Source organism: Leptopilina heterotoma, unplaced genomic scaffold (genome assembly GCF_015476425.1).
Source record: "Leptopilina heterotoma isolate Lh14 unplaced genomic scaffold, ASM1547642v1 Lhet_227, whole genome shotgun sequence".
NCBI lineage: Eukaryota > Metazoa > Arthropoda > Insecta > Hymenoptera > Figitidae > Leptopilina > Leptopilina heterotoma.
In genome coordinates, this window is record NW_025110945.1 from 361,946 (window position 1) to 387,771 (window position 25,826).

Below are 25,826 nucleotides of genomic sequence, written 5' to 3' on the forward strand. Positions count from 1 at the left end.
TTTTGAAAAATTTAATTAAATTAGTAGATATTGAAAATTATTGAAATGGGGAAAATTTTTGAAAATAATTGAAATTTTGAGAAGAATTTTATTAAAATTTTTGAAAATAATTGAATTTCTGCAATCATTTGTAACTTCTTCAAAATTTAATTTTTTTAGTTTTTTAACTAAAATTTTTCTATAAATCCTTTATTTTTGATAATTAATTAAATATTTGTTAAAAAAATTAACTAATTTCAGAAGAATTGAAATTATTAAAATTTTTCAAAAATCTATGTCCTTTAAAATTTCTAATTAAATTCATTCAAAAATTGAATTTTTTTGAAATTTCAAACTGAAGCTTTTGAAGTTCTTCTATTTATAAAAATTGTAAACGCAACTGTTTTAAAATTCAATTAATTTTGAAACATTTAAGTAAAATTTTTCATTAAATAATTGATAAGTAATAATTTTATAACAGTTTTTCAAGAATTAAGTTATTTAAAAAGAAATTGTTGCCAGTAATAGAATAAATTGAAGGTTTTGAATAAGAATTCGTGGTAATTTTATAGTTTATGAAGCAAACAAAAAAGACACAAAAATTAAGAATTTTTTTATGAATTATAAAAATTACATTTTTTTCAGTACTTTTCATAAAAGTCTTCGACTTTTTCCTGATTTTGCTGACCAACTTTACTTTCCCTGACTTTTCCTTAAATTCTCTGATTTTTATGATCTGTAGCAACCCTGAATATTATTCAATAGTCACATTTTCTTAACACTTTTTTTCATTGCTAGTAATTGTTCATTTGCTATTCATTATAATCTGACTACTTGAATTTGAATGTACGTTAAAATTATTCACTCTTCTATATGTGTGGCTTCTAAATTTGGCCTCGGCTTAAAAACAAAATACATATCTAATATTTTTCCATATTCTAAAAGAAAAACCTCGGTTCAACGAAATCGGTGAGTCCAGTTTGCATAGATTTACTTGTTACAACAACTACTGCAGAATAGGTTCGCAATCTCTTTTCCGAACACACTTTAATAAAGTCTTGTTTGAAGTATAACTTCAGTTCTCTCGAATATCTTCGGGCAATTCCATGAAGTTTAGTGTCTGCTTGCAGTCTCCTTGAAAATAGCTTCGGCATTTGTTTTCCAAAGTCTTTCCCAAGCTGTAGTTTCCATATGGGGCACACCTAAGTCGACCCATATTTATTTAACGTCTTTCAGGAGCCGGTTCGGCATATTTAAAGTGCAATCGTCCCTCAGGAATGATTATGACTCGCCGGTATCAGAAAGTTGTGGCCAATAATTGACGCGGGACCAAGAAGTGGATTATGTCCAATAATGGGATTATGTCCAAGAATTGTGGTCGGCATAAATGTGTTGGGCCCGGGAAGAGTGAGCGGCGTGGGCATCATTGTGGAGGGTTTGAGTCTCTCGGTTAATGCCAACATGACTTGACAGTGAAGATGTTGAATGGTCGCAAGTAGATTGAGATTGGTATCGATTAGACCCGCTGCCGGGGAGAACCTCTCGTTCTCCATGCTCTCCGTCTCGACAATGGTTGCCGCCGCCGCTGCAGCCGCGTTGCGTAACTCTTGGATCGCAATTTCCTCCCTTGTCGGTTGCTTTTTATTTTGCTCGGCGAGAATTCTCTGCTGATGCTTTAGGTACGTGGTAGTGATGGGAAGACTGTAGTCAATTGGCGTGTTCTTTGGATCTAATCCCGGACTCCATGGTCGTGCCAGTGGATGTGAGGGTTGTGGCGATGGTGTACGTCCCTCGGGCAACATCCTCCGCCACTTTGACGACGCCGAACTCCGGGAACTTGCTCTATCCGATTCCGGTGTTCTTCGTGACTCGAGTAGATTTTCGGTTGTTGCCACAGAACCACTATTGCTGAATGTCGGCTCCTTCTTGAGTAAATTCGTGATACTCAAGGGATTGTATTTCTCGTCCTTGTATTTTGGTTCTCTCTTCTCCTCCTTCACTTTCTCCTCCCTCAATGATTCCTCCTCCTTCCGCTCCTTCACATCATCGCTCTCCTTCGTCTCCCTCTGATCCTTAATCTCCTCCTTATTCTCCTTTTTCTCCTTCTTCTCCAAAATTAGCGTTTTTTGATGCTTCGGGTGCCTGTAGTTGAAGAGATTCTTGTCCGGTGCGTGACTGGCTTCACGAATTTTGAGTGTAGTTTGCAATGGAGTCGCTGACAAGGCAGTGGCGGATGTTGGACTCAATGGTGTCGCTGCTGTTGTCATTGTTAACGATGATGACATTGATGTTGTCACGGTTGATATTGACGATGTTGGAATTCCATTTGCATGCGATTGATTCGCCAGATTGCTGGGACTCGGCGTTCTTGGTCGTCGTTGACATTCCGTGCAGCCGAGGAGAAATCGAGTGACGGCCTCTCGGGGCAAAAAGGCGTACGTTTCTGTAATCTGAAACAAAGAATAAATCTTTTTTCTAATACTGCATTTTTCTCTTTACCTACAGAAGTGACAAAGAACAAGGGGAATAATTAATAATTCAGGAAATAGTCGGAGTTTAAATTTTATGTTTAAATAAGAGAGTGTAGGAGTAACATATATCATGAGATTTACACTTGAGCTTTGAATTCACAGTTGTATTGTAGGAAGAATGAAAGAAAGGCGAGTGGGAAGAAAACGGAGATGTCGCGGTTCTCGCAGGGTTGCCACAAAAATATAATTTTGTTTTTCTCTCACTTTCCTCTGATTTCCAGACAAAATTTTAACTTTTTTCCTGATCCTAAAGAATATTTTGTCATTTACTCTAAAAATGATTAGATATTCAAAAAAATGTTCTATTACATTTATTTATCAATTTCTTTAATTAAAAAATATTCGAAAACAACAAGAACTTAATTTTAAATATATATTTAATTATTATTTTTCCATAGAAATTAAAATTATCTAAAACATTCAAATTCTAACCTTTTTGAAATTCAATAATTTAGAAGAATTATTTAGAAAGAAATAATTAATTATTTTAGAAGAATATTATTATAAGACATGAAGATTAAAGATGACCAAGTAATAAAATTATTATTCATCATTTCAAATCAATTATTTTCTAAAATTTTTAACAAAAATTCTTCTTTAAATCAATTATTTTCAATAATTTTTGAAAAAGTTCTTTGAGAATTTCTAAATCTATTTGTTGACAATAATTCAATTTTACCAGAAATTTCGATTATTCGGAAATTCTTCAATTAAATATACATTGGAAATTAAAAATTTCAAAAAATTTTAAAAACAAATTAAATTAAACTTTTTTAAAAAAATTAATTCTACAGAATAGGTAATAATAATTTTAAAAAGATTTTAAATTGAAATCTTTCAAAATTCAAATTTTGAAAGATTCCAATTTAAAACCTTTTTAAAATTCAATTATTTCTAAAAATTCATGCTAAAATGCTTTTAAAAATTCAATTATTATCTAAAATTTTAACTAAAATTCATTTTTAAATCAATTTTTATTGGAAAATTTTACGAGAATTCAATTATTTAAATAAAAAATATATAATTTATTGAATAATTGAAAGATTCTTAAAATTGAATTCTTATACACAATATTATCAACAAATATTTTAATAATTGAATTAATTCGACGAATTTTAATAAAAATTTTAAGAACAATTACATTTTTTGAGATAATTAAAATTCTAAAATGAGTTTTATTATTTATGCAAATAATTGAATTCCTAAAAAGAAATTTATTATTTATGAAAATAATTGAATTGTTGCGAAGAATTTTATAACAAATTTTGAAACAATTTATTTTTTGAAGAAAATATTTATGATGGAAATAATTGAATTTTAAAGAAGTATTTTGCTATTTATACAAAGATAATTGAAATGTTGAAAAGAATTTTTTGGAAATTATTGAAAATAATTAAATTTCAGCGAATAGTTTGATTACTTTTGAAAATATTTGAATTCTTGTGATGAATATTGTTATATTGATAAAAATAACATAATTAAATTTTTCGAGGAATTTGATTAAAATTGTAATAAAAATAATTGAAATTCTGCAATGAGTTTTATTATTTATGAAAATAATTGAATTATTGAAAAGAAATTTACACAAAATTTTGGAAATAATTGAATTCCTGTGAAATTTTTGTTATTTATGAAAATAATTAAATGTTTGCGTAGAATTTTATTTAATTTTCTTTTCAATAATTGAATTCTTTTCGAAAATTATATTAAAGTAGTGGAGATTGAAAATAATTGAATTTTAGAGAAGAGCTTCATTATTTTTGAAGATAATTGAAATTTTTACGAGAATTTTTTGAAATTTTTGAACATAATTGAATTACTGCTAAGAATTTGATAACTTTTGAAAATAATTCAATTTGTAATTTGTAACTTCTCCAAAATTCAATTTTTTTAGTGTTTTTACCAAAAATCCTTCTATAATTCCATTACTTTAAATAATTAATTGAATATGTTTTAAAAAATTTAACTAATTTCATAAGAATTTAAATTATTAAAATTTTTTCAAAAATCCAAGTTCTTTAAAATTTCTAATTAAATACATTCAAAATTGAAATTTTCTTCAAACTAAAACCTTTTGAATTTCTTCTATTTATAAAAATTATAAACGCAACTCTTTAAAAACGCAATTAATTTTGAAATATTTAAGTGAAATTGTTCATTAAATAATTTGCAAGTAATAATTTTATGATAGTTCTTCAAAAATTAAGTTATTAAATCCTTTCGTGCCCCGAGTAACCCTGCGATTAGATTTTGTTGAAACTTGTTACTCAGTGGTTTTTGGGGTTGCTGATTACGAATCTGAGGTCAGATTTTCAAAATTTTGAAAATTCAAAATGTCGGATCCAATATGGCGGACATTTTTTCAAAATTGCTCAAATTAGCATAAAGCTCAAAAATGGTGACCCCGAAAACCCCCGAATTATGTCAAATTTTTTAAGTGGTATATATATGCACCAGAGTCACGAAAGGGTTAAAAAGAAATTATTGTCAGAAATAGAAAAAATTGAACGTTTTGTATTAGAATTAGTGGTAATTTCATAGTTTATGAGGCAAAAACAAAAACGACACAAAAATTCAAAGTTTTCTTATGAATTCTGAAAATTTAATTTTTTCAAATACTTTTAATAAAAATTCCTGACTTTTCCCTGACCTGTGGCAACCCTGTCTCGGTTATACGTGACGGGGTGACAAAATTACGTTACTGGGGATAAAATTTGAAATTTTATCCCTTTTAAATTATTGCATAAGAATTCTAGTATGCTATCTGTAAGATCCCGATGGTCACAATCCACTTCCTAAATCTGAATTAATAAAAATGTTTACTAGTTTGAATTAGTGACTGACTTTTTGCATTTGAATTAGTAAAATTTACTAAATAAACAGTAATTTATACTAATTTATTAGTGAAATTTACTAATTCAAAAGCAAAAAGTCAGTCACTAATTCAAATTAATAAACATTTTTACTAATTCAAATTTAGAAAGCACTTGGTTTGGAAAGACATTTGTAATCCCAGGTAAAAAAGATTCGTAAGAAATTCGTACGGTTTTCGTGCGAATTTCGTTCAGAAATCCGTCCAGATTCGTACAGAATTTCTATAGAATTCGTATGAAATTACTAGTGAAATTCGTGTGGCGTTTTGAAACGTTTTTTCGCACGAATATTCGTGCGAATAGTACCCGGATTTTTTAAAATGGATTTTCAAAAAAAAATTTCGTTTGGAAATCCGTATGGAAATTTGCACGGAAATTCTTTTGACAATTTCTTCAACAATTTTCGGACAAATTTCCTTACGAATTTCGTACAAAATTCAATCGAATAACGAACGGATTTATTTTGAAAATTTTTTACAAAATTCTGCTCAGAATGTCCTATGGAATTCCGCACGAAATGAAAGCTAAAAATTTCTTCAAAAGTTTTCGGCGAAATTTCCATACGAAATTCGTATGAAATTCGAGCGAATTACGAACGGATTTATTTTGGAAAATTTTTATAAAATTTTGCTCGGAAATTCGTATGGAAATTTCGCCGAAAATTTTTGAAGGAATTTTTAGTTGACATTCCGTGCGGAATTCCATACGAATTTCTGAGCAGAATTTTATAAAAAATTTTCAAAATAAATCCGTTCGTAATTCTATCGAATTTCATACGAATTTTGTATGGAAATTCCGATTAAAATTTTTGAATAAATTTTTTGCTGACATTTCCGAGCAGAATTTTCCAAAAAATTTACCAACAGAAATCCGTTCGTAATTCGATTGAATTTCGTACGAAATTCGTAAGGAAATTTGTCCGAAAATTGTTGAAGAAATTGTCAAAAGAATTTCCGTGCAAATTTCCATACGGATTTACAAAAATTTTTTTTTTCAAAATTCATTTTAAAAAATCCGGGTACTATTCGCACGAATTTCACTATAGTAATTTCATACGAATTCGATATTCTTTACGAATCTGGACGGATTTCTGAAGGAAATTCGCACGAAAACCGTACGAATTTCGTACGAATCTTATGAAATCGTATGAAATTGGTGATATGAGTTTGAACCTGGATTTGAATCTGGTTCATTAATTAGACTATCGGCCCTCAATAATAAAAAAATTGACCACAGGAATTATTTTTCAATTGCCACAATTTAGTATATATTGAGATTCTCTCAATTGGGAAATGTGGAAACGAGTGGATCTAATTTCTTGGTTCGGATGTGACAGCGATTAATATATACGACGCGGGGATTCCCCGAGTCGATGAATCGCACACCGTGTAACGTCGACTTAACGTAAAACAGTTTCACCGTCACGGCTTTCATTGTATATGTGTGTATACGAGTAAGCAGGCAATGCAACAAGTGTCCTGAGGTTTTGAATCACAAGCAGATCGCGCCGAGCCGGGGAGGTTAAGAGAAAGAGAGAGAGAGAGAGAGAGAGAACGATGACACTGGATGCTGAGGAGAGAAAGAGACTCGTGGTCGAGAGAGAGTGAGAGAGAGAGAGGGAGAATGATAGAGGCAAATAGAATGAGTAAAAGGAACATATAGATATGATACCCGAGAGAGTGGTTTACGCGAATGTGCAACGGAACATGTGAGATGACGTGCGGTATCGGGTGTTCGGTCGCTTGAATGCCTCATTGCATTCCCGAGGGAAGACATCAGGAATCGGTTAATATCATGTCACGTGGTGACACCGATCTATAGCCAATAAATTTTCTATCTCTCTCCCTCTCTCTATTTCTCTTTTTAACTATGTCATACCGTAAAAGCAAAACACACACTTCGCTTGAGTAAATATTCTCTAGAAGCAATAACAAAATTGCAGTATACAACATAGAAAATAAAAAAAAGAACCCGATAAAAGTTGTGTACTTGAGAGCAATTAGGAATTCATCTCCTTACCGTTCTATATGTCCTTTTCTGACCCGCATGTTTTCCAGGACGACCTTCGAGATCAACGTGGACAGCATGAATGATGTCGAAAAAGTTTTCAACAATTGCGACCTTCTTGAAAATTCTTCCAGGTGGAACGGTTCCTTCGGCTCCATTCAGGGACTGCAACAAAAAAAGAAAAAATAATATTCAGAATCTGTCAACAATTTTCAGTAAAGCGTAAAATATATTATATGGAGCATACAATAGATGCTTCAGTTAATTCAAAAATATTCATAAAGGGCGAAATAACTTTTTCAGTTAATAAAAAAATTGTGTGTAATCATAAGGAAGCAAAAGTAAGAAAATGTTAGAAAATATTATTGAGAGGATTGGGGTACAAAAGTTCCAAGAGATTAGTTCCAAGGATGGTTTTTTCCAAAAGTACAAAAGTTCCAAAAAATAAGTTCTGAAAGAAAAGTTACAATGTAAATTAAAATAAAAGATCCAAAAAGAGTAAAAGTGTTTAAAAATGTAAATTGTGACCAATTGCTTTTAAGTACTTAAGAATTTCAATCGTTTTGAATGAATTTCAAAACAAATAATACTTTGAAAAAAATATCCTTTGGGAAAAATAACTTTTTGGAACTTTTGACCTCCTACCATTGAAAGTACTGCGGAATATAAAATTATAGAATTACTACAAAAATTTCATTCTTTTGGTGGCATATTTTTGAAATGCTTAAAAACCTAGAATTCTTCTTTAATCTGTTTTGATCTTAAAAATCTTTATGTCGGGCAATGAATTTTAAAACAATACCTTGTAGGAAATAAAACGAATACATTCGGATAAGTGGATAATAATACGTGTGTAACAATAACGTTTCGAAATCTAAATGATTTCCACGCAATTTTTAATTCTGTTTTAGAAAAAAATTTGATAAATACAATTTATAATTAAAAAATGTTAATTATTATAAGTTGGAAGGCAATAAAAATTCTATTATAAATTATTTTTCTAAAAACATCATTTTAGAAGCTTGGCTGAATTTTTTAGCTTTCAGTGGAAGTTATTTAATTATATAAATTGAAATAAAAAAAATTGCAATTAAAATAAAAAGTTGGCGAAAATTCTCTAATTTTTCTGTTGAATATGTTTTTTCCTAAAAAGTAAGTGAATATTCGTAAATTTTAAAAAAGTATTCCTTAAAAACTGCGGAGTATTTGTCAACTTGTTGGGGAAAATTATATTCATTAAAATTTTGTTGAATTTTCACTAAATTTTAAGAAATATTCACCAAATTTTTGGGGAAAAGTACTTTTCTCAGAAAGTGTAATGTTCATCAAGAAAAGATAGTGAATTATCCCCAAATTTTTTGCTGTGTTCATTACACAACAAAAATTAACGAAGGCTACAAGAAATATAAATTTTACAGATTAGAGAACATTTCAATAAATAAAACTAACGAATTCTCGGAATTTACAAAAGGTATTTATAACAGAAATTAAAATATCAGAAAGCATAATTTAAAATAAATTAGGAATTAAAAATTAAAAATATTTAGAATAATAATAATAATAATAAAATAATCCCAATTCTACAAACAATATACCTTAATTTTTTCGTATATTTCTTTACAGAATTAAATTTATTTTGAAGAATTATAAATTCAAGAATAACTTTCTTAAAGTTATCATTTATAATTAACTTTTAGGAAAGGTTTTAGTTAAAAACCGTTTTTAATTTTTAAAAATAATCGAATTTCAAAAGGTTTTAAAAATTTAACGTATACTTAATATGTACAAAAGAGTTAAGACTCTAAATAAATAAATAGAATAAAAGTTTTCAAAAATTACAATTGCTACTTAAAAACTATTACTAATAATAATTAAATATTTCAATTTTCCCGAAATTAATCACAAAACAAATGTCGAAAAATAATTAAATGTCTATTTATTAAATTAATTTTATTTAAAATTCGAAAAAATTATATTTCTGATAAATTTTAATTCAATTAAAATTTATTAATTTTTTAAAGATAAGGTCAAATGTGGTTATTAGTAACAGTGGGGTGATATAAGTAACAGTAAATTCTTTTTGTACTTGAATTTTTGAAAAGAATTTATTAAAGAATTATCAAAATTAATTTAATAATAATTAGTAAATAATTGAATTTTACAAAAAGTCGCAATCGAAGATATTCATGTTGGTTAGTGTAAAAAACAGTGTTCAAATCGCATAAACAGTAATTTAAAATCAAAAGAGTTAAAGTTAAAATTTTAAGTAATTAGCTAAATTTTAAAAAGATTTAACAAATTGTTCAAAAAACTGAGAAAATAAATTAAAACGATTTAAGTTTTTTTAAGTATCTAATTGAAAATTTTTGAAATAATTAAAATTTCTATAAATGCAATTAAATAAATAAATTCTTATGGAATTTTTTTGAAATTATTGAAAATAATCAAAAGAAATTCGCCACAGTAAGTAATTTAGTTTTTAAAAAATGCCCTCGAAGGCTTAAATCTTGCTCCTGAAAATGATCTTTTTCTGTAATTGAAACCCCCTTGAATTTTTGTATTTACTATAATAGAAAGAATGTCAAAAATTTTGTCTAAAAATCAGGAAATGTTAGGGAAAAACGAAATCAAATTTTACTTTTTGCAACTCTAAATATTCATCAATGAAATTCCGGTGGATTTACGCTATTAATTTTAATCGAAAAAAATCTATCGGAATTCCGATATCAAATTCAGTCGAAGAAATACAATCGGAATTCAAATATTGATTTCCATTGACGAAATTTTAGTTTAATTACGATTACTATTAATTTTCAGCGACAAAAATTTATCTGAATTTCAATATCAAATTTAAAAGAAGAAATACCATCGGAATTCCGATATTTTATTTTCATCTTATAATTTCCGATGGAAATTATAATTTCTAATTCTGTTTCGTAAGAATTTATAATTTTGTTTATAGACGAAAATCTATGAGAAAGTCAATATAATTCGAAAGGGAATTATTATTGTCGGAATTCCAATTGAACTTTTAGGGTTGAATTCTTTTTAAAATTTCGATATTTTAGAATACTGATTCGCTACGTTCGCCCCATCTGTCGGAGGGTAGTTGAATTAGTCATCTCAACCCCTGCTGGTCGACATCTCGTTCGCGGGATTTACCAACAGTGACTTTGGTTTCTACCTCCCCGACGCTTGGTTCTTACCTACATTTTGGATACCGTATGTCGGTAATGTAGGTAACTCGAAAAAAATCCAAAAACTTTATATTTTTCAAACTTTTTGAGTTAATTTTCCTACTTTAAGAATAAATTTCCAAAAGAAATGACGAATTTCGAAATTAATCATTGTAAACTGATATGCTTCTTGTCATTGATTATTGGATAGTTGCAAGAAGTTTGAAAGGTAAAAGCAGAATTTAGGCGCGTGCGCATCATTATTGTATTTTCCCATATAAACACCTGTTGAAGGATGAAGTCACAACTCGCGTGGGGTTTATTTCTCCCAACACTATTAATGTGGTCAACCGGAATAATTAGGAATTCTTGAAGGGTCACTTTGAACGTGTCTCAATTTTTATATATATATATCGCAAGAACTGATATTTATGTAAATTCCAAGACACGTTCTACAAACATACTTTTTCTAAATTTACATCTAGTTACTGTTATACTAAAACTCTAGTTTTTCACTATAGACTGTTTCTAAACGGAACCTACCTAATTGCTTAAATTAGATTCTAATAAACGATCTTTTAGAAACATTCTTAGGACATTATATGTATATTGGTGAAAATTTTAGGAAACTTCCTAGGTCAAGCGTTTCTGGCTATATAATGTCGACTGGAAACAGTCCAAGAAATTTTACGAATTAGTTTTCTAGGTCTGACGATTTTTGACCCATATTATAGCTTTCTTGAAGTCCTGACAAAATTATTATTATTTATTATTATTTGAACTCTAAAAAGTTTCGCCTCCACCTTGAAGAATTTACTGTAAAAGTAAATTTAAAAATTTACTGCAATCGTTCAGAATAAATGTTAAGTCCGTTTTGTATTCTCAGTTTTCTTGAAAGTATCAAATTGATACCAAAGTGGATCCAATACAAAAATTTTGAACAATTACTAATTTGATCCAGATTTTTGGTATCAATTCGTTGCAATTTGATACCTTTAGTTAAGAGTGTCAAAAATTTGTTCTAATCAAAGATTTTTGAGGGTCACTGATTACAAATTTAAAGATAGTTTTAAAAAATACAAAATGTCGGATCCAAGGTGAAGAAATTTTTTTAAAATCACTGGCAAAGTATGAGCAACGGATAGAATCAATTTTTGAGAAATTCTTTACTTTTCTAACAAATTTTATACATTTTTCGAACTATGGGAAGAGTTTGGCAAAATATGGACAAAAACTATGCCCATTTTACAAAAATTAAAAGAAATTTGTTATAAAAACTAAAAGCATTTTCGAAAAATTATAATAGCCGCATTTCCATACTTTACAAGATTTTGCCAACACTTTAAGGAAGAATTTGACAAACAATCGGATCAAAAGTTGGTTCAATGTCACAATTTCGTATTTTAAAAGAGAAGGTGACATTGAATTTCAAATTCCTTTTGGTAGAAGCGTAAGGAATTTAATTTTCTACATTTTGAACAATTTAATGTTATATTTGAATAAAAATAATAATTTTTTGTCAATAGTAAATGATTAAAGTAACATTACCTAAAATTTAACAAATGTTTCTTATTGACAGAAAATTGTAATTTTTGTTCAACTGCAACTTTCAATCGTTTTAAATGTTCAAAATTAAATTCTTCTCACTTCCACCACAACGAATTTATAATTTATCTTTTAAATTACGAAATTATGACAATGGACTAACTTTTGTTTTGACTGTACGTCAGATTCTTCCTTAATAATTGTGTTATTATATAGAAATAATAATATTCACTTCTTTTTAATTTATATGTTTATAGGTTACCCCTTCAAAAGAGTTGAAATGACAAGAAATTAGGTGTGAAAATGAAAATTTTTGAGTGTTATAATTTTTGTTGCGCTCTTTATTTAATGACATTTATAAAAAAGGATGATACCCCTTGTCCTAACGTCATTATAAAAAATTCGGATTTATGAATCAAAATCTTGTTATTTTTGAATTTCAGAAATGAATTTTAAAATAAATAACAAAATCAAAATTATGAATCAATCTTTTCCTTTTTGAATTTTAAAAATGTTTATATTTGCCATTCTATATGTATTTACTCCCTAAAAATTCTATCCGAGCATTTATCAGATTTTCGTATTAATTATAATTAAAGTTCGATTTGTCCTTCGCGACTCCAATGACATCAAGAAAATATAATACTTGAATTCTGAATCTAAATTTTAAAGCGAAAATCAATTTATATTTTTTAAGATCTAAAAGTACATTTCCCCCTATAAATTCATGCCGAATCACTCTAGAGTAGCAATACATATATTCAGTAAGACCCTAAAGATCAGGAAATGACGCAAAAAGGATGTTCAATAAACATTATAAAAAGAAGAGGAAGAGAAAGAAGTAGTAGAAAAAGAAGAAGAACAACACTTGAAAATTGAAATAATAAAAGTAGGAGTCAATGGTGTTTAAATGTCTGACATCATCGCATCGGTCATGTTCCGGATGACGTAAAGGCTAATTTTTTTCACGCCTAGGACTCGCTACTTTGTGTATATATTGCGCAAGATGAGAGATACACTCTCAAAGTGCATATAATTTGTCGAGTAACCATAACAGCCGTAGGCGGACGCACCTACGATATATATATGGACAGAGATAGAGAGAGAGACCGAGAGCTATTTCTTTGACGCCACCGAGAATGATAACCCACTGGCGCATAGGCGAATAATGTGCCCGCACACGTGTATGCATATCCATTATCCGGGGGTCCGCGCACGTGTGTGTTTGAAAGTATAAATGGGCTCTCAATGTATAAATGTGTGCACATATAGGTATTATGTATGAATATAAGTCCGTATTGTATATATGACTACATACATGTGTATATAGATGTGTTTATTTTTGTGTATATATGTGCACATGTGCATATATGTGTAAATATATATATGTACATGTGTATATATTTGTGTTTGTATGTGCAAATATATATACATGTGAAAATATATGTACATGTGAATATATGTGCAAATATATACGTACATGTGAATATATATGTGCAAATATATGTACATGTGAATATATATGTATATGTGTAAATAAGTGTATATGTGTGTAAATATGTGTACATGTGTAAATAAGTGTGTATATGTGTGCTGGAGCAGGGTGCGTTTCACAGCTGAATGCACGAGGCGTGTGTTCGGCATCCTGTCGCCCACCGGCCTCCCGCGTCACGCAATGTGTTTCCTTGTGTATACGTTACATGCGAGCGTAACGAGCATGTAGTATATGGCCTCTCTCTCTCTCTCTCTCTGGACGACTCCACAAAATCAGAACCGCTCTAACACTATATATAACAGGATGTCATATATATACAATTTCCGAAAAATTACTTTACTCAAAAATCAAGAAACGGGCTTTTTTATTCAGAATTATACAATAACTAATAAAGTAATAAGTATCTATATATACATACAGAATTTCGATAGTGGACAAAACAGGGCTGGAACCAGTGAAAGTTTTTAAAAATACGGACTTTACGGACCAAAAAAGAAAAATTGCGGACCATTTACAGACCCACTGACAAAAATAAAAAGAGTCCTAGTCAAATAGAAGAACATTTTATACTTAAAACTATATTAAATTCAATTTTTCATAATTCTATAAAACATGAAGATATCGATTTCGAAGATGATCGATTTCTTCATGTTTTATAATAATTAAATATGACCAAATGATAAAATCATTATCAATTCAATTACTATTTTCAACGAATTTTTAACTGAAATTCTTCTTTAAATCGATTATTTTTAATAATTTTCGAAAAAGTTCTTTGACAATTTTCAAATCCACTTGTTTACAATATTCAATTTTTTACGAAATTTTAATTATTCCACAATTCTTCAATTAAATATTGTATATTAGAAAATAAAAACTTAAAATAATATTAAAAAAAATTCAATTAAAATTTTTCAAAAAAATTATTGTCAAAATTCAATTATTTCTATAAAAATTCATGCTATATTGCTTTTAATATTCAATTATTATCTAAAATTTTATTTGAAATTAATTTCTAAATTAATTTTTATTAGAAAATTCTACTATAATTCAATTATTTAAATACAAAAATAAATAATTTATTGAATAATTGAATGTTTCTTAAAATTCAATTCCTATAAAGAATTTTATTGTCGAAATTTTTAAATAATTGAATAATTTTGACGAATTTTAATTAAATTTTTTAAAATAATTACATTTTTCGAGAAATTAGATTAAAATTGTATTTAAAATAATTGAAAATCTGCGATGAGTTTTATTATTTGTGGAAATAATTGAATCCCTAAGAAAAATTTTATTGTTTTTGAACATTATTCAATTTTTGCGAAGAATATTATTACTCTTGAAAATAATTGAATTTCTACAAAAATTCCTAATTTTTCTGTTGAAATTAGTTTCAACTTTTAAAATTTTAATGCAAATATTAAAATTAATTATTTGCACAAACTCAATTATTTAAAATTTTTTTTTTTTAAATTCTCGTGAATATTTCAATTATCTTTATAAATTTTTATAAAATTAAAGTATTTCCATATAAATAACAATAATCATAACAGGAATTCAATTATTTTCAAAATTAATAAAATTCTTTGCAGAAATTCAATTATTTTCAAAAAAATCAAAAAAAATTGTTGTCCACATTTCAAGTATCTTTATAAATAAATGTCAAAATTCTTCGACAAAATTCAATAACAATTCTCTTACAGAATTTTCTCAATAAAGTTTTAAATAATTGACTTCTTTTGACGGTTTTAATAAAATTTTTAAGACGAATTTTTCGTTTTTCGAGAAATTCGATTATAAAATTGTATTAAAAATAATTGAAATTCTGCAATGAGTTTTATTATATTATTTATATGACAAAAATTGAATTCCTAAAAAGAATTTTATTATTTACAAAAAGAATTGAATTCCTGTGAAATTTTTATTATTTAAAGGTTTGCAAAGAATTTTATTAAATTTTTTTTTAATAATTGAATTCTTTTGGAAAATTTTATTAAAATAGAAGATATTAAAAATCATTGAATTGAGAACAAAATTTGGAAAATAATTGAAATTTTGCCAAGAATTTTATTAAAATTTTTGAAAACAATTAAATTTCGGAGAACAATTTAATTATTTCTAAAGATAATCGAAATTTAAAAAAATTTTTGAACATAATTGATTTTTTCCGAAGAATTTTATTGCTTTTGAGAATAATTGAATTTCTACAATCATTTGTAATTTCAATAAAATTCTCTAAGTTATAACGTAGATATTAAAAATCATTGAATTAAGGAAAATTTTTGAAAATAATTGAAATTTTGACAAGAATTTTATTAAAATTTTCTGCGAATAATTGAATTTTGGAGAACAATTTAATTATTTATAAAGATATTCGATTGAAGCAATTTTTAAAAATTTTTGAATATAATTGAATTTCTGCGAAGAGATTTTTTTACTTTTGAAAATAATTGAATTTCTGCAATCATATCTAACTTTTTAAAAATACCCAAAATTATGTGTTGTACAATTTACGAACTTTTTGTCCTTTTTCAGTTAAATTACGGACTTTACGGACCTTTTTAAAAAAAAATGACTTTTACGGACTTCAAGCAAATTGACGGACCTAGTTCGACCCCAGCCAAAGGAAAATAAAGTTTAAAGCCTGCAAACATTTATTAGTATCATGCTGAATACCAACATTCAGTATAACACTAGTACTGTACAATACTATATGCGGTAAATATTAAAAATAAGATTTTCTAGCCTTAAAATACAATTCAATTTTATGGCTATACAAAATCCTGAAATGATTAACTATTTATTGGAAAATGGTTAATCATTTCAGGTTTAGTACTAATTCGTTTTGGCCCATTATACTATATACTTGCGAGTAAGAAGCGATCCAACATTGTCAAAAAAAATTATTCACTAGGGGACTTAACAACCAATTTGTTTTTAATACAGGAGTATTATAGCTGAATACGGATTTCGGTATACTGGGGATACTATTTTCTATATTTTCGGTATAATGTATAATGAACCAGTGCAGCATCCAATACCAAAGTAAATTTAGTGTTTCGTTATAGTATTGCCAGTACCAAAATATAGTATTCAGCAAAGCTTGCACGTTTTGGCATTTCAACAATCGCAGTACTCCACTAATGATAAATGTCAGCACAATACTACGCTTCCAATTCCTGATTGGAAGCGTATATCACACACAGACACATAGTATAGGTTGCATTTTGACACTCACAGACACACACCAGCAGAGGGGATTTAGGCCAGCGAAATCTATGTTGCCAGGTACTAATATTGCTTCTATGCTAAACCGCTATCAACGTTTCAACAAGAATAATGCTATAGCCCTCTGTTTATGCCTTCCATATGGTTCGAAATTCATGAAACGTCAAGATGAATCATTTGGGAAAAATTATTCTTCCAGCCAATTACGTTACAAGTGCATGTAAAAATATTTCCATCTAATGACAAAAAAGAATTGCTACCGCAATTATACTTATCAACTCTCATGTACTAAGTTGAAACTGGCACCCACTTAATTTTGAGAATTAAGTTTTCTTTTTGTTTAAAATCAACATGAAATTTTCAAAACTTAATTGGCTGCAAGTTTTAGCTTCTTAAAAAATACTTAGGGCCGGTTTCACCATAACCAATTAAAAGTTAATCAATGATTAAATCCTCGACCGATCAATCATAAGTGGTTAAGCTGACGTTAATCATTGATTAATTTTTAGTCAGAGTTGGTGAAACTGGCCCTTAAGCGTTAAAATTTAATTTCCAAAATAAAGTGAATGCCAGTTTCAGCTTGAATCATGTACTTGGATTTCTAAGGATCACAAGCTGCTACCGAATTGTTGCCATGCAACGGTTTTATGCAGTTAAAGGTCTCAATTTGACAAACTTATATAGAAAAACTGTATTATGGACCCAAAATCTACAAAAGACATCTACATATACATTATGTTGAAGATGTTTATAAATGCGGAACTTGTCAGTGATTCGTGAATGCAAACTAAAAAAGCTCTCCCTATCTTTCGTGGAACATTGTTGTAAATCCAGATCGACATAACGATGCTGAAACGCGATGGAAGACGATAAAATCGAAAATTCACACTTTCGAGTTACGCGCGCACTATCTATATATCGTCGGTCGTTTCTCAGAGAGTATACTATATATATGTATGTGTATAACACTACCTCTGTGCAGATTCCATTCGGGTTCACGAATAAAAAACGCGCGTTTTTCCAAAGCTCGGTCTTGTACGTGGGAAAATGTCGAGTAATATAACAAAGCCACGAAAAGTGGTATCGAATTCTGTTCGGTTTCATACATGCGATCCTATATAGCTTTTGCATATGACTGAAATAAAAATGTTCCAATGATATTTACTTTATTATTGGTATAGAGAAAACTTTATATTTTCATACATTCCTCTTTTAGAATTCGGGTGGCAAATTAGTAATATATAATAATAAAAATAAAATTATAATTTTGTTAAAATTTACAATTTTCAAATGTGGACAAGTAGAATTTTCAAATAAAAATTGATTTAGAAATGAATTTCAGTTAAAATTTTAAATAATAATTGACTTTTCCCCTCTTTAATTAGTAGAATATTACTTATTTTTAGTAATATTCTACTAATGTTTTAGTTTTACTTCCACTAATTGAAAGTCACTTATTTCACTAAATGAATTAGTGAAACTGATGTTTTATCGACTATTAATAAAACTGTTCTACTAATTTTCAGTAGAATTCTACTAAGCAATTAGTAACATCTACTAATAATTAGTAACATCTACTAATAATTAGTAAAATTTTACTATTTGTTAGTAAAATTATTACTAAATCATTTAGTGGAAGACGTATCGTCAATCTATTGGTAACTTTCTACTAATTCAGATTTAGAGATTAAATGCTTTCATTGGTTCGAGCCCGCGGTTAATAAAAAAAATATTTAAAATCCTCAAAATTTAATACTTTTGACCATGGTCACAATCTAGCAAACCATGGTTACTAAATAGGTGCTAAAAATGTAGTTTAGTAATCGGAAGGAATAGAATCAGTCTAGACTGGAGGGAAATCCTTTTGTTCTGATTGGACTAGGAGTGGTCGAATTCAGACTCGAATTTATGATCATCATTTGAAACTAAAAATCAATTTAAAACCCCAGTTGATTAATTCGAGTAAAATATATTGTCGATATTCTTAATTGTTTTCGGAGTATAATACTGATGATGGCGACGAGAATGCCTACAGGATTAGGTTAGTTTTTGGTTTGTTGCGACGAGGCAAGACCAGTCAGGCCACCCAGTAGCCAGTTAGATAAACGACCTGCCCCTGTGTTGAGTGCCAGCCAGAGAGTGGAACACAGCTGTGTGAGTTGTACGCGTGTGAGCAAAGAAGACGGCGAAAGAATCCCTCCCAAGGCACATCAAACAAGAGAGAAGAAGAAGAAAGGAGTGTGTGTGTGTGTGTTTAAGTGAGAGAAGAAGCCTATCGCGAAAAGGCCAAAGTACTTGGAAGGAGATATAAAGCCTCGGTGACGGAAAGCCTCTCAAGTGAGAGAGGTTCAGTTTTCTCACTTTTTGGTATTAGAATCAAAATTTCCCTGCTAATCATGACCTTAATCCTTGTCTGCGACGGTTTTCTTTGTTTCGAGCTTCTAAATGACAAAGGAATTCCAAGCACCTTCTGTATTCGCCAAGGTATCTAAAAAGCAAATATTAGAACATAACCGAGACGTCTCATTAATGGTTGAGAGAGAGACAAAAAAAGAAGATTCCCGGGAGAATTGATCGGGTTATTTCGCGCGTAAACTAAAGAGAGATGGAGTGAGGGAGTCAAGAGGCCAGACATTTATGTGGTTGTCCTGCCCACCTACCTGCAGCCGACTAGATCGGCGGCTTATATCTTTAAATTCTTGACGAGTCACCGACGAAACACGAAGACCTGACAGGAGGCCTAAACTGAATAAATTATTACAACTTCGTCTCTGTTGCGATGAGAACCCTCTTTTTCTGAAAGATCCCCTCCTCCCCCTCCCTACAGAGTCCCAAATCCCAATGGGCAACTCTCCCCCCCACCAAAAACCCCCTTCCGAGAGTGCCAAGATTCCATATCTAACTCCCATCTCTTCACTCTGGAAACGGGACCCCGAAGCGGGACGAGATCCGGACAACAATTCTTCAGTGTCTGTATCTATATCTATATATATGTATACATAATGGACTAAACTTCGGCATCTTGACTCCTCTTGCCTCGTCGCCCCCATTTCCGCAAGTCTTGTTCGTGAGTAAGTGCGAGAGAAAGAAAAGAGAGGGGATCGAATCTGCAAGACGAGGAGATGTTCTGAAGAGCTTTTCGAAGGAAGAACTGCGATACGAATGCTACCAGACAAAAAAGAACTAAGGAGTGAGTGAGAGAGGATGAAGCTAAGAGGGCAAAAGAGAGAGAGAGAGAGAGAGAGAGAGAATAACAAAGTGAGATGGTGCGATTCTCTGGAGAATCACCACGCATGGAGAATATCGTGGAACGGGCCAGACCAGACCGCCAGCCTCGTTGATTGCACGGAAGGCAGCTGCCAGCCGGCTTACCACCGCCACGTATTATAAACCAGACGAGAGAACGAGACTAGGACGGTATATGAGATGCGGAGCAAGAGAGCAAAACACGACCACAGTCCCGCAATAATATCGACACGCCACCCGACTTGTATATAACCCAGAAATATCAGTTCTTTATTGGATTTTCCCAACGTCCACAACAAAATTAGAAATACTGCGGTCTTCTCTATACATTTTCTCGTTTAAATTCCCAAAACAAAATCGAATTATCCAAAGGATTTTTCCGACCTGAATATACTAACCTGAGCATCGACAAGGTTTTCTTAACATTCGAAACGTTCATATTGAGGAAATGCAAAAATTGCTAAAAGTATAATAATTTCTATTGCCGCATAGAATCTAAGGGCCAGTTTCACCAACTCCGATTAAATGCTAATCAATGTTTAATCATTGATTAACTTTTAATCGGAGTTGGTGAAACTGGTCCTTAGATTGTAAAATTCTACTGATTCGCAGTCAAAATTGACTGATTGAGTCAGTCCAGAATCACTAGCGGATCAGTTTGTTTGACTTATTCAAACCAATCAAGTACTGTTACATGATTGAATCAGTCACGAATACTGAAAAAATAAGTTATTTTTAATGATTCAAGCTAATGTATAAAAGCACCAGTACTTGGACACTTTTAAAATAGTATCAAATTTAGAAAGGATTTTTACAAAGATAATATAGTTTCGCTTGACAATATTTTCATATTTCATTTGTATTATGATTAAAGGATTCAAATTAAAAGAAATTAGTCTAAATCTTTATTTTAGTTCTAGAAAATAAATAATATTGCTTCTTTATCGTAATAGTTGGACATGCCGCTATTTTAGGGGGTCCAGTAGTTGGACATGATAAGGACCAATAGTTGGACATATAAGGAAACACGCATAATATTTATTTGCATAATTATAATGTTTGTATTTGTATATTAGTTAATATAGTCAACTATTAAATTTATTTTAAACGATGTACTTTGGTGTTGACCAGACTAAATTGTATTGAAAAATGTTACACTGTTAAAAAAGATTGTAAATTTACAATACTTTAATACAAAAAGTGATTGAAAATTTACAAATTTTGTATATGAAATAATTTCAAAAACGCGTGTTTGAAAGATTTGTAAATTTACAATATTTTCAAACAGAAGTGTTTGAAATTTTCAAAAATTTTTGTATGGATTAACTTCAAATACATATGTTTGAAAGATTTGTAAATTTACAATATTTTCAAACAAAAGTGTTAGAAATTTTCAAAAATTTTGTATGGATTAACTTCAAATACATAAGTTTGAAAAATATGTAAATTTACAACCTTTTCATAAAAAAGTGTTTGAAAAATTTATGTGTAAAATAATTCAATACACATATGTTTTAAAATATTGTAAGTAAATTTACAACTTTTTCATTGAAAAGTACTTAATTAAAATTTTTTTGAATTTTTATACGAAATTGCTTAAAACATATGTGTTTAATAATTCTCTAAATTAGTTTAAAACATTATTTATAAGTAAATACATTTTCAAATGTTGAAATAACTAAAATTTTTTTTAATCAGTTTAATTAGTTTAATTTGCCAAAACTTGTTAAGAGAATAAAACATTTTGGATGATATAATATAATTAATTAATATAGTTAGATATTTTGTACAGATTAAAATTTAAAAACTGATAAATTAAATAGAAAAATATTTTTCCATAAAAATTCTGCTGTTCATAAAGTATTGTTTAAATATTTCTTAAACATCTTAATACATAATTCATAAATTTAACAGAAACGTGAAGAGAAAAAAAGTAAAGAATACAAGAATCGGTTGGTGAAGAATTTTAAAGATATTGAATCTTTAGAAATTTAGAAGAAGTCAAAAAAAGGGAATGGTCCACATGTTTCTTACTACTGATACTTTGCAAGAGATTTTCATAGCCTCCCTTGGTCGAGCGCGTCTAGGCGCAGCTCCCAAAGTTGATGGCTCCATACAAGACACACTATACACAGACAACACTATATACGACTAAGGGTTCAAATCGTAGTGTCAAATTTCCGTAAAAATGCCAATAAAACTTTTTTTTTTAATTAATTTACATTTATTGTAACATATCAAAACACAATATAAACAGTTTAGATTTTTCATTTAAATATTTAAATCGTTTTGGTATTTCAAACAGATTTGTTTGAAATTTCAAACAAAACTGTTTGAAGTTTTAAACAAAACTATTTGAAATTTCATTCAAACACTTTGTATTAATTTTTCAAAGAATAATTTGAAAATTTTAAAGAAATGTGTTTTAAAATTTAATAAGAAAATTTGTATTAAATTTAAAAATGTGTGTTGTAGTTTTTCAAAATTGTATATGATAATTGCTTCAAACATTTTTGTATAAAATTTGGAACAAAAATTTTTAACAGTGTAGAATAGTGTTTTTGTTTTCACTGGTGCTGCTGCGGTGCTCAAGGTTAAAAAGCAGAAGGTAAATTTGGACACTCGATTTTAAGTAGTTCGTGACATATTATTTTATATACCTATAATTTTTTTTTTTTGATAAATTTTTGGCTTATAGAAATACAAAACTTTAATTATATCCAAAAGGTAACATTCAGAAAGGGCATATATTATTTTTTCATTTACATTGGAAGCAATTTTAATTCTTTTTGTTACTGTCCATCTATTGGTTCCATTTTTTGCAATGTCCAAGTATACTGGTGCTTTTACCTTATATTCATTTGATTATTTCAATAAGCTATTTTTATTTTTAAAACCGCATTTGTTTTACTGAAAAAGCAATATTTTCTATATATTAAATTAAATATACTGATCATAATTATTAAAAATAATTTTTATTGATAAAATAAATAAATTGTATTATTTATATTATTTCTTTTGACTGATTGCATCAGTCTTCTGTACTAGAATGTACCAGAACAAGCAGTTGCTTTTAATGATAAGAACTATACAGATGATTAGTGTAATCAGTTACTTTCACTATATTAAAATCATCATCCAGTTTTATTAAACTATATGTTTAAATTTTTATTGTTTATATAAATTAGTTATTGAGACTGTAGTGAGTAATGATTTTTATTAATAAAATCGTAAATTTAATTGTTCAAATTGATTATTTTGATTTAAAATACAGGTCTACAAAATAGGACGTATCACGTCAGAATTTTGAAAAAGCGGCTGTAACGACCACCAAAAACGTGTTTTTGAGGGTTTTCAGTATTTTTTTCTCCTGAACCTGACATCTAGTTAGTCTTAAATTTAAAACTCAAATCGTAAACTATACAAGACCCATATCCGTGAAAAAGGAATTTCGTTCAACCCAAAAACACACCTAGAGAAATGATTTATTTGAATTAAATAAAATTTATTTCAAACAAATAAAAAAGGATATTTGTCACAGAACCAACTAAACTTTTATTTAGCTCAAATAATATTTTTTATTTGAATTAATATATTTCGTTTAAATATCCATTTTTATTTAAATGAAAAAAATTTTATATTTTCTTTAAATATATTTTATATTTAGAACAAATAAAAAACACTTTTCATTTTAATAAATCCTGTAAGCATTCTAAAATATTAAAATTCACTTATAACCTTCAAATAAATTTAACAATCACAATCACTAATGGAACTTTTAATATTCATTAAAATAAATGTTTATTTTTATAAGAATATTTGTTAAATAAAGTCAGGTTTTTTTATTGTTAGTCATTTTACTTTACTTTTTCACTTCATATGTAAAAGTCCACTGTCACATTTTTCTCACAAAATCTCAAATAAGACACTAAAATGTAAATGAAATCACATACAAATCTGTTACTTTGTACTAATTAAAATTTTCACTTAAAAAGAAAAATTCTGTACTTAAATCAATTAAATTTGTTAACTATTCATGATGAATAAACCTCTTATAATTGTACGCGTTAAACTGTTAAAAGCAAAACATCTTATTGTTTTACTATAGCAATGCAATATGCGCAGGCGTCTACTTATAAGTCAAACAAACATTTATTTGAATCAAATATATTTTTTATTTGCTACAAATATACTATTTCATAAATTGCAAATATATTTCTTTATTTTAGATTAATTAGTGCATTTATTTGAAATAAATATTAGTTTATTTATTTTAAATAAAATATTTATTTGCAACAAATAAATTTTTCTTAAATATACACTTTTAGTTAAAATAAATAACTTTTTTCTCTGGGTGCATAAATATGGCGGTTTTAATTTCAAAAAATACAAAAAAATTTAAATTTTTTCAAGTTTGTTTTTTTTACCCATGAAACGTGTGTGAATAAAATTCAATTCTCAATCATTGGTGTATAAAAATTGTATACTTTTAAGAAACGTAAACTAAAAATTAAAATTCCAAGATGTTGGACCAAATATGGCGTTAAATATGAAGTAAAATTTGAAAGTTTTGGTCACTATTCGACAAAATTATGTTTTACTCGGGGTTTTTTTGGGTCGTTAATTACGAATTCGATGTTAGTTTTCAAAAATTCAAAATGGCGGATCCAATATGGCGGACTGAAAGTTTAAAAATGTAGTCAATTGAGCTAAATCTTTTCTCTTGGGGTTTTGCAGTGTTGCTGATTACGAATATGAACTTTATTTTCAAAATGTCAGAATTATATGATTTAAAAACAAAATTTTTTACTTTTTGTTTTTTAGCCGCCTAATAGACGATTACCAACTCTTAGTACGTGGATATAGACAAATTTAAGAATCTATATTTTATTTTTTTTGTATTTTAAAACTTTTTTGTATTTTTAAATTTCCCCCAAATGAAGAGATATTTAGGGCTATGAAATAAATTTTTAAATTTTTTTCCACCATATTGGATCCGCCATTTTGAATTTGGGAAATCTGACTTTAGATTTGTAGTCAGCGACTACGAAAACTCTTGAGTAAAAAGTCATCAATTCTTTTGGTCATAAGGTCCCTTTTCTCAGACGCGGTCACATATATGTACCAGAGGCACTAAAGGGTTAAAGATTCTATTTACTTCATCAAGTTTTTAAAAAACTGCCCTATTCAAATTATAGTCAGTCTGGGACTCAGCACTAGACTTAGACTCCTTTCAGGAGCGCTTTATTGATATGTTCAATCCGCTTTGTTCCGCCTATAAGTGTGCATATGAGCCATAAAACGTTAAGCCTCTTGACGTGCTTCAGTCCTTTACCTTTACGGTTTCTGGCTGAAGAATTGAAAAATGAATATTTATCAATTCTTCAACCAGAAACCGTAAAGGAATAAATCTAGTTTGGGAATGAGATCTAAATTACTAATTCTAAAATCCAAAGTTATTAATCACATTTTTCTGCGATTATACGTATTAATTCCCCAAAAGATCGATTGATGACCGTTCGATGCGCACGCGCAACGTAACGGACCACCTTCATTACCATACTCCTCCCACTACTCCGTTACAATGCGCCCGCGCAATCTCACGTAACGCCCTCAAATGCAACAATAAAACGCCTAATTCAACTCAATCAAGTGTAAATGCCAAAATTTTGTCGCAACCTGATCCCTCAATTGTGATTTAAACAATACCAATGTACAAATAATCTAATTAAAGTCGAGAGGT

At 28.9% G+C, this 25,826-nt stretch overlaps 1 protein-coding gene across 2 annotated transcripts in view; it reads right to left on the bottom strand.

The window, feature by feature from the left end:
• Positions 1-493: 493 nt before the first annotated feature.
• Positions 494-25,826, bottom strand: part of LOC122502302 — a 72,268-nt gene continuing 46,935 nt past the window's right edge. For both annotated transcript variants that reach the window (XM_043612280.1, XM_043612281.1), the window contains 2 exons: positions 7,403-7,555; positions 494-2,429 (listed from right to left, as the gene is read on the bottom strand). In XM_043612280.1, the coding sequence (XP_043468215.1) occupies positions 1,251-2,429; positions 7,403-7,555 (1,332 nt within the window). In that variant the 3' untranslated portion in view covers positions 494-1,250. The remainder of the gene's footprint in view (positions 2,430-7,402; positions 7,556-25,826) is intronic.